Raw genomic sequence first — 10,393 nt, 5'->3', positions numbered from 1 at the left:
CACCTAGAACCGGATGACCGTGCACATGCGTTGTATGTAATTCTGAAGCCAAAAGGGAGATGATTGAGGGCAATTTCTTTTTTTCTGCTTCCGAAACGTCCTTTTCGCGAATCCAGAGACTCTGACGGTCCTCATTTCTGGCGAGGGATCTTATAATTCTATAAATAATACCCCCTTTTCCTTCTGGGCCTACTCTAGTAAGTCGGCTGCCAATACCCAACATGGCGGTAGGCCCTGCGCCGGCGCAGTCTGCCTATAGGCGCAGGACTTGGCGGGGCGGGCCCCTCCCACAGGCGGGAGTTTGGGGGGCGGGGCCTGCCCCTTGGCCTGGGAGAGGGAGGAGGGCCCCGCCCCCGGCCCTGGCCGGGCCTTAGCAGCTGCTACCGCAGGCTCCACTACTGAGCGTCGAGCCGGGCGTCTGCGGGAGCGGAGCGTGGTGAGGTGGGGCCTCAGGGGCAGGCGGGAGGTGCTCCGGTTAACCGCCAGAGGCCCAGGGACCCGCCCGTCTAGGGCACCTGAGGGAATCCTGTTCCGGCAACGGCCTCTTGTTACCCTGGGGGACCCCCGAGGCCCAGAGCAGGGTTGGGACGCGTCGTAGGACCTGGGGCCCGCTTGCCTCCTCTGCTTCCTGGGGCCCGCTTGCCTCTGCTTCCCGCTGCCGCTAGCACGCTGAGCTGCCAGTCGGCTCCGCAGGACAGGTTCCTGACCCTCGCGTCCAGGAGCCCCAGTCCGGGGCTGTGAGGGCTGGCGCCGCGCTCTCCCGCCTTCCAGCCCCTGTGGCTCCCTGTGGCTCCCTGCGCCCTGGCGGCTTTGCACGTGATCTGCCCGAAAGCCCAGTCCCACCCGCCGCCCCACTCTGGAGCTCCCATTCTTCTGGACCTTGCTCCGTTATCCCTTCGCAGCCGCCTTCTCCAGGCGCAGCTGCATTCGCTTCTGGGTTTTTGCATTCGCTGCACCTTCCTGCCCCTCTTTGACACCGTGAGCTCGTTCGTTAGACGCTATGCCTTGCTCTTTTCATCTGCATATCCCAGGATCTAGCACGTGATGGTAATAGTTATGGCGCGTTGTACGGAGTGGTCACAGATTGTCAGGTGCTACTGAATGCATTGCACATAAGGGCCTATTTATTTATTTTGAGACACTTTCGCTCTTGTTGCCCAGGCTGGAGTGCGATGATGCGATCTCGGCTCACTGCAACCTCTGCCTCCTGGGTTCAAGCGATTCTCCTGTCTCAGCCTCCCAAGTAGCTGGGATTACAGGCATGCGCCACCACGCCCGGCTAATTTTATATTTTTTAGTAGAGACGGGGTTTTTCCAAGTTGGCCATGCTGGTCTCGAACTCCTGACCTCAGGTCATCCGCCCACCTCGGCCTTTCAAAGTGCTGGGATTACAGGCATGAGCCACCGCGCCCGGCCAATGGCCCATTTAATCTTTCCGACAATCCTATGGGGTGAGTTATTTCTATATCTTCACATTTTACCCATGAAGAAACACGTACTCATAGAAAAAGCAATTTGCCTGGAGTCCCACAACTAATAAGTGGGTGGAGCTGGGAAACTGTTCCCAGGGCATTTGATAACTTGACTAGATTGCCTTTGGGTTTAATAAACGTGGGTTGAAATGATCTTTACATTGGCCCCAGGAGTTATATTAGAGGGTCTGACTGTGATTAGTATCTTACCGAGAAAGCTTAGAAAGGAGACTTGGTGTTCCCAAATTTATAGAGATCACAACAAAACCAAGGCTATTAGTGCACCCTCTGTTCCTTTAGTCACATTCTACCTTTCTTTTCTCCTTTTCCAAAAGAAATCTGCAGACATAAGTGTCATTATTCCTCACTATTTAGGAAGAGCCCCTCACAGAGCTGTGACTCTGTAGTCCATGCTTTAGGAGGCAGCTAATGTAATGGAGAGGGTGTAGAATTTGGAATCAGATTGGGGTTCAGTCATTGGTCTGCCACTGACCAGGTTATAAGTTATATCTCTCCCTCCCCCTCAACTTTTCTTTTCTTTCTTTCTTTCTTTTTTTTTTTTTTTTTTTGAGATGGAGTCTCACTCTGTAGCCTAGGCTAGAGTGCAGTGGTGCAATCTTGGCTCACCGGTTCAAGTGACTCTCCTGCCTCAGCCTCTCAGATAACTGGGATTACATGTACATGCCACCACGCCCTGCTAATTTTTGTATTTTTAGTAGAGATGGGGTTTCACCACTTTGGTCAGGCTGGTCTCGAACTCCTGACTGTCTGCCTCAGCCTCCCAAAGTGCTGGGATTACAGGCGTGAGCCACCACACCCAGCCTGTTTTTTGCTTTTTAGTGGCCAATAGAGTTGTTAGCATTTTGCAAGACCATTGGTGATAATATGGATCATGTTACCTACTGTTCTATAATAGTAATAATGAGCACTGGTTATGAAACAGGGTATGTTTTAAGTAGGAGCTGGGAATACAGCATTCAATAAAACAATGCTTTTGCACTTGTGCAATTTGCATTTTGGTAGGTATATTACATAATCATTAGATAGGGACAGAAAAAGCATGGTAAGGAAAATAAAAGTACCAGTGTTATGTGGAGAGGTGATATTTATTTATTTAAGACAGCATCTTGTCCCAGGCTGGAGTGCAGTGGTGTGATCACAGCTCACTGCAGCCTTGAACTCCTTGGCTCAAGCAGCCCTCCTGCCTCAGCCTCCCAAGTAGCTGGGACTGTAGGTGCATGCCACATAGCCAGCATTTTTTTTTTTTTTTTTTTTTTTTTTTGGAGAAATGGGATCTCCCTATGTTTCCGGGCTGGTCTCGAACTCCTGGCCTCAAGAGATCCTCCTGCCTTGGTGAAACCCTGTCTCTAATAAAAATACAAAAAAAATTAGCTGGTCATGGTGGTACACACTTGTAATCCGAGATACTTGGGAGGCTGAGATGTGAGAATTGCTTGAACCCAGGAGGCAGAGGTTGCAGTGAGCTGAGATCATACCACTGCATTCCAGCCTGGGTGACAGAGCCAGATTCTGTCTTAAAAATAAAAAATAAAAAAACTGGATAAGATTACCTTGGAATGGAGATGGAGAAAAGGTCTGAAGCCTGAGTCTTGGGGCTTCCAAACTTTAGATATTGGGGAGATGAGAAAAGGCAGCAAAGGAGACTGAGTAGGAGAGGCCAGAGGTTGGAGGAGAACAGCAGAGAGAGGCCCCACATGAGATTTGAATAAGGAGCTGCATGCTAATTTGTTTCATAAGAAACAGAAATTGTCACTGGGCACGGTGGCTCCCGCCTGTAATTCCAGCACTTTGAGAGGCCAAGGTGGGTGAATCGCAAGGTCAGACATTCAAGAACAGCTTGGCTAACATGGTGAAACTCCATCTCTACCAAAAATACAAAAAAAAAAAAATTCACTGGGCGTGGTGGTGTGTGCCTGTAATCTCAGGTACTCAGGAGGCTGAGGCAGGAGAATCGCTTGAACCCAGAAGGTAGAGGTTGCAGTGAGCCGAGATTGTGCTACTGCACTCTAGCCTGGGTGACAGAGCAAGACTCCCTCTCAAAAAGAAAAAAAAAAGAAAGAAACATAATTCGTCTCTGTACACAAATGTCTGTACTGTAGTTTCTTCCTCAAGAAGTAAAATGTTTGTGTCCTTAAATATTTTTCTGTTTTTGCTTTAAGTGACAAATTATTTAATACCATTTCTTTTTTTTTTTTTTTTTTTTGAGACGGAGTTTCGCTCTTGTTACCCAGCTTGAGTGCAATGGCGCGATCTCGGCTCACCGCAACCTCCGCCTCCTGGGTTCAGGCAATTCTCCTGCCTCAGCCTCCCGAGTAGCTGGGATTACAGGCACGCGCCACCATGCCCAGCTAATTTTTTATATTTTTAGTAGAGACGGGGTTTCACCATGTTGACCAGGATGGTCTCGATCTGTTGACCTCATGATCCACCCTCCTCGGCCTCCCAAAGTGCTGGGATTACAGGCTTGAGCCACCGCGCCCGGCCAATACCATTTCATATCTTAGTCCTTGTAGCATTTATGCCTCTATTCCAAGTTTAGGTGGTGGTGCTTCTCTTTTAAACCTTACTTAAATACTCCTTTCGGAGTATTTCAGATGAGAGGGGACCAAATACATAATTTATCTCACTGTCACTTTCCACTGTAGGCTCACAGGCAGCTATTGGTCTTTACTAAGGGTGCTGTCTTCACCCTCTGAGTCTTAGCAGAAGTAGGAAGGTAGGTCTTGTTCATTTCTCTACCACTGTGGCAGACTCCTGGTATTGAGTTGAAATTCATGAGTGTTTATGGGATAAATTAATGTACAAAAGAAGTGAATCTTCCTTTCCCTTTTTCTGCAGCAACAATATCTTTGGCTTAGTGGTTTACTGCTTAGAAGTATACTGATACTCATTATCTAATTTGAATGCAATCCAATTTGTTACAATTTGCAAGCCACTGCTCTTTTCCCTTTCTCAGGCACATTGAAACTTACCTTTCCTTTGGGGGCTCTGCTAGTTTATTCCTAGCAGATCTGATGTCAGTATGTTCATAAAAGGATGCTGAAATGTGCCTTGAGGAATTTGATTCCTGAGATAATTTTTCTCTGTTTCTTCCCTTTTATTCTTGTTGTAATAAATTTCAGTTTTATGAGGATTTGTTTGGTTTTTAAAAACTTCAAATCATTTTTTAAAAACTATTTTTTAGAACAATTTTAGTATTACAGAAAAATTGCATAGTACAGAGAGCTCCTGTATACCCTGCACCTAGTTTCCCCTTTTAGGAACATCTTACATTGGTATGGTATATTTGCTATAATGCAATTTTTTTTTTTTTTTCTGAGATAGGATCTCACTCTTGTCACCCAGGCTGGAGTTCATCTCGGCGCACTGCAACCTCTGCTTCCCAGGTTTAAGCAATTCTCCTGCCTCAGCCTCCCAAGTAACTGGGATTACAGATACCTACCACCATTTCTGGCTAATTTTTTGTGTTTTTAGTAGACATGGGGTTTCATCATGTTGGCCAGGCTGGTCTTAAACTCCTGACCTCAAGTGATCCTCCCACCTCAGCCTCCCAAAGCACTGGGATTACAGGTGTGAGCCACTGCACCTGGCCATGCAAATCATTTTCTGAGATAAGTGGGATATATAAAAATAGAAACAAAATGAAGTTGCTTTATCTCTGTAACCTCAGTTTCCTTATCTGTAAGATGAGGGCAGTTGGACTAAATTTCTAAATAGTTTTGAAAATGTTTAGTTATCTCTTAAAGTAAAATAATTATATAATTCTAATATAATTTCATTTATTTGCTGAAGCATTACTAATACCACCTTGCAAATAATGTTTACAAGTTACTGACAGCCTTATCCTAAAAGAAAACTTAATGAGGATTCATGGAACTATGCGTGACAGGACTGCTTATTAGAGATATTAGGTTGAACTACATGAAATTGTCATTTTTGTAGGTAAAAAGAATGGGTAGGGCTGGGCTTGGTGGCTCACACCTGTAATCCCAGCACTTTGAGAGGGTTGGGCCAGAGGATGGCTACTTGATACCAGGAGTTTGACACAAAGCTTAGGCAACATAGCAAAACCTTGTCTTTACAGGAAAAAAAAATGGCATGGTAGCACACACCTGTAGTCCCAGCTACTCTGGAAGCTGAGGCTGGAGGATCCCTTCAGTCCAGGAATTTGAGGCTGTGGTGAGCTATTATTGCACCACTGTACTCCAGCCTGGGTGACAGAACTAGATGCTTTTTCTAAAAGTAATAATAGTAATAGGATAATATTAGCAATTTCATGTGGTTCAACATAATGTTTTGGGATAAGGATTCAACAAAGTGTCAGGGGGACTTTGGGGCCTCATAAACTCCCACTATATGCAAAAGCCTGGCTCAGCCCTCACAGTACTAGGAGAGAAAAGGCTCCACAGTTCCCTTGAAGCAACTTGGATCTACATTGTTATAGGTAGAGTTGTTGGCAGAAATCCTGGGATAAGAGAACAGTTTCCTGGAAGGTCTGTGCCTCCAACCGGCAGAAAGGTATTGAGCTTCATTGAACTCAACAGAGCCAGCATTTCATAGCATCATGGTGAGTTGGTCACACAGCTTTGGCAAAAAGGCTGAAAAGAAGGGTGTCGTAGTATGGGGAAAGGTTGTATTACCCTGGTTCGCAGGCTAGGAAGAGGCCTAGAGTACTGGTGCCACCAGGTCTTTATTGGTGCCATTCTATTCTTTCTACTTTATGCCCTTTCCTTACTGCTTAGTACAGACTCTGCAAACTTAAGTATCTTTGATTGTTCAGGAGGTCATGTAAGTAAGCTGAGTTTTCCTCTGTAGTGCTACTATAAAGGAAACAATAGCATAGTTGCAGCGGTAAATGACAACTGAAATATGTGATCATTGTGAAGGAGAGAATCGATGTGTGTATAGGGGAGGTCACGATGAACTGGAGAGTACGTGCCCTGTGTGAAGGGGGCAGGCACTATGCACCTGTGTGGGGCACATGCGCTGTCTAAAGGCTTATTCACCTGCATGACTGGTTGTTGCCTCATGGGAATATGGGTCAAACATCACTAGGTATGGTGATTTTCCAAAGGAGCCAGAAATATGGATTTTATGTACATTCTCCCAGTGACAAATGTTGGCATCTAATTTGAATTCTTAAAAACAATTGTGTGGGCCACACAATGGCTGAAAAGAGCTAGCAGGGCACTGATTTGTAATCTCTGGCCTAAGGTTTTGCATATAGTGGGAGTTTATGAGGCCCCAAAGTCCCCCTGACATTTCTTCATACATTTCTTCATTGGACATGACATTGTTAACAACTTACAATTAAAATGAATTAAATGGCTTCTGCCTTTGAGGCACTCATGGATTAGCAGAGAAAGTAAACAAGTAATGATGATAAAATGTAGAGTAGACATCAGAACATACGTATTCTTTCTGTGTATATAGCTATAAAAGTGATGAACTCTTCCTGGGTTCATCTGGAAGGACATGATAGGATGTGGCATTTGAGCCAGGATGTGGGAAATCAATAGTTTGGTGCATTAAAGGGATTTGGGGCCCTTGAAATTTCTACTGTATGTGCAAATGTTAGGTTTGCATTTGCTGTATATACCCTTTTGTTGATGGGTAGTTGAAAATACAAATAATTCCTTAGCCCTGCTGCTGAAAGTCATAAAATAAGAGAACTCTTTCCCTGGCCCAAGTGATAGGATAATTGTGTGCTTTAGAGGCCTAAGTAACTCAGAGGTCATATAACTCAATGGCCTCATTTCTGGATGAGAAAGGGAAGTAGCACATCTGAGGTCACAGAACCCATTGGAGGCGGAGCTTGGACTACCACCCAGAACTCTTCTTTACCACCATGCTTTCCCCTCTCCTGGGTATCTCTGAAGGTTACCATTAAGCTGGTCGCCTCTGCCTACGGTGGCCCATTGCCCTGTTTTTGGCCCAGCTCCTGGTGGGTGAGGGGGTTTGGCTATCCTGCCTCCACTGGTTCCTTCTCTCTTTTGGATCCCATGCCTGAAATGCCTGCTACCCCTTTTCTTCGTCAGTCAGATTACTTGTGTTCAAATCTCTCATCAACCACCTGCAAGCTGTGTGGCTTGGTACAAGTTTTAACCTTTCTAAGCCTCAGTTTCCTCATCTATATGTAAAGAGTTGTAATAGTATATTTGATGAAGTGTAATGGGAAGGCATTGGAAGGTTTCAAGATTTTTGTAAAGACAAAATGACATTATGCATATAAAGCCCTTAAAGCAACAGCTCTCCAGAAGCACTCAGCAAGTATTAACTATGAAGATGATGATAATTCACACAGTTTACAGCTCCTCAATCTGCGTGAAGTTCTCTTCCTTTGTTTTCTCATACTATCTTCTTCTTATTTCACATGCCACGTTATATATTGTAATTGTGTCTATTTCACCTGCTAGACTAAGAACACCTTCAGCAATTCATTCAACAAATGTTTTTGAGCCACTGTGCCAGGCACTAAGGATGCAGTCATAAACCACGTGCTCTTGGTTTAGTGCAGGGTTCCAGAAGGCATGCCAGGAGACACTAGCCCTATGAGCTTGTCTCATGGTTAAATTTGGGGAATGATGCTCATCATAGCGCCCCTCAGAGATGAGGGTTCTTCTTAGTATTTAAAAGGTTCTGGGCCAGGCGTAGTGGCTCACGCCTATAATATCCCAGCCCTTCGGGAGGCTAAGGCAGGTGGATCACGAGGTGTCAGGAATTTGAGACCAGCCTGACCAATGTAGTGAAACGCCTTCTCGACTAAAAATACAAAATACAAAAATTAGCCGGGCGTGGTGGTGTGTGCCTGTAATCCAAGGTACTCGGGAGCCTGAGGCAGGAGAATCCCTTGAGCCCAGGAGGTGGAGGTTGCACTGAGTCAAGATTGTGACACTGCACGAGACAGAATGAGACTCTGTCTCAAAAAAAAAAAAAAAGAAAAAAAGTTCTGAGAAGTCTTGTAAATAGTAAAAGAACAGTCTTTTCAATTTGACTATGTGCTTTGGTCCCCAGTTCAAGAGAAGGTTGAAGTGGCATGGCAATGATTAGAGACCCTACTGGGCGTGAACAGTCTCTGACTACCTAGGGATCTGTGGGCTTACTGCCTTGTGCCCTCATGGAGACAAGAAGCTCTGGGTTGAATAACATGAAGCCCCCGTCACTGCGGCTGATGCTGGAAGAGCAGGTGCTGGCACTACAGCAGCAGATGGCTGAGAATCAGGCAGCCTCTTGGCGGAAGCTGAAGAACTCCCAGGAGGCCCAGCAGAGACAAGCAACCCTTGTGAGGAAGCTGCAGGCCAAGGTGAGGCAGCTGCCCTTTTGGGGAGGGGAAAGAGAACAACCACCAGAGCTGGGTGCTGAGGTGAGAGAAGTGTGGTAGGAGGCAGAACCTTGTGGGAGTGGCCTGCACCTAGCTTGGTGAGATAAGACCCAGACCTTCTAGCTTTTGCGTACAGCTTCTCTTCTGATGCTCACAACTGTTCCTTGAAGTACGTATTATATCCTTTTTATTTTATTTTATTTTATCCTATTTTTGAAATACGGTTTTGTTCTCTTACCCAGGCTGGAGTTTAGTGGTATGATCACAGATCACTGCAGCCTCAACCTCCTGGGCTCAGGCCATCCTACTGCCTCAGCCTCTCGAGTATCTGGGACCATAGGTGTGCACCACCACTCTCGGCTAATATATCCCTTTTAAAGACAGAATTCACAAGGGTTAAATCAGTTATCCAGGTTTGCTCACCTAGTCTAGAGCCAAAGCCCATGATCTTACCTATACAATATAATGCATATAGCAAGTGTTATTTAAATGTCCAAATAAGGCCAGGCACAGTGGCTCACGCCTGTAATCCCAGCACTTTGGGAGGCCATGGCAGATCACAGGTCAGACATTCGAGATCAGCTTGGCCAACATGGTGAAACCCCGTCTCTACTAAAAATATGAAAAAATTAGCTGGGCATGGTGGCGCACACCTGTAATCCCAGCTACTCAGGAGGCTGGGGCAGGAGAATCACTTGAACCCGGGAGGCAGAGGTTGCAGTGCCGAGATCACGCTGCTGCACTCCAGCCTGAGCAATGGATGAAGACACCATCTCAAAAAAAAAAAAAAAGAAAAATTGGGTGTGGTGCCATGTGCCTATAATTTCAGCTATTCAGGAAACTGAGGTAGGAGAATCGCTTGAACCCAGGAGGCAGAGGTTGCAGTGGGCCAAGATTGCAACACTGCACTCCAGCCTGAGAGACAGAGTAAGACTCCATCCCAAAAAAAGAAAAAAATGCCCAAATAGAAACTATAAGGTGTTATGGCCTTACCTCACTGTCACCCCCCAGTTCTTCTGTTCATAGCAAGTTTGCCTAGGAGCCTCAGGGGCCTTTGCTTTGGGCTGTTTGTGCCAGCTGTGTTCATTGCCCAGGGCCTGTTCTGTTTGCCACAGGTGCTGCAGTACCGGAGCTGGTGCCAAGAGCTGGAGAAGCGTCTGGAAGCCACTGGAGTGAGTGAGGTTGAGCTCTGTGAACTCCCTGGATCCTCAGTGAATATACTTGTTTAGGTTTCATTTGTTGACTGAGAGAGGTTGGAGTGTACAAGGAGGTGTTTGGTAGGAGTCTCTCTTTTTCTTTTTCTTTTTTTTTTTTTTTGAGACGGAGTTTCGCTCTTGTTACCCAGGCTGGAGTGCAATGGCGCGATCTCGGCTCACCGCAACCTCCGCCTCCTGAGTTCAGGCAATTCTCCTGCCTCAGCCTCCTGAGTAGCTGGGATTACAGGCACGCGCCACCATGCCCAGCTAATTTTTTGTATTTTTAGTAGAGACGGGGTTTCACCATGTTGACCAGGACGGTCTCAATCTCTTGACCTCGTGATCCACCCGCCTCGGCCTCCCAAAGTGCTGGGATTACAGGC

The 10,393-nt window shown here is 46.1% G+C and overlaps 1 protein-coding gene across 14 annotated transcripts in view; it reads left to right on the top strand.

Annotated features, from left to right (window-relative positions):
• Positions 1-295: 295 nt before the first annotated feature.
• Positions 296-10,393, top strand: part of CEP250 (centrosomal protein 250) — a 56,939-nt gene continuing 46,841 nt past the window's right edge. For 6 of the 14 annotated variants that reach the window (XR_013535016.1, XR_013535017.1, XM_035297990.3 and 3 more), the window contains exons 1-3: positions 296-441; positions 8,508-8,796; positions 9,930-9,986. Coding sequence is in view for 7 of the 14 variants with exons in the window: in XM_035297990.3 (XP_035153881.3) it covers positions 8,611-8,796; positions 9,930-9,986 (243 nt within the window). In the remaining 7 variants the exon portion in view is untranslated. Of the gene's footprint in view, positions 442-1,298; positions 1,452-5,937; positions 6,061-8,507; positions 8,797-9,929; positions 9,987-10,393 lie in introns of those variants that run through there. The other 8 variants (XM_035297991.3, XM_078371047.1, XM_078371044.1 and 5 more) reach the window with 6 other exon arrangements.

The sequence above is a fragment of the Callithrix jacchus genome, chromosome 5 (assembly GCF_049354715.1).
Source record: "Callithrix jacchus isolate 240 chromosome 5, calJac240_pri, whole genome shotgun sequence".
NCBI lineage: Eukaryota > Metazoa > Chordata > Mammalia > Primates > Cebidae > Callithrix > Callithrix jacchus.
This window is presented reverse-complemented; position numbering and strand designations above follow the sequence as displayed.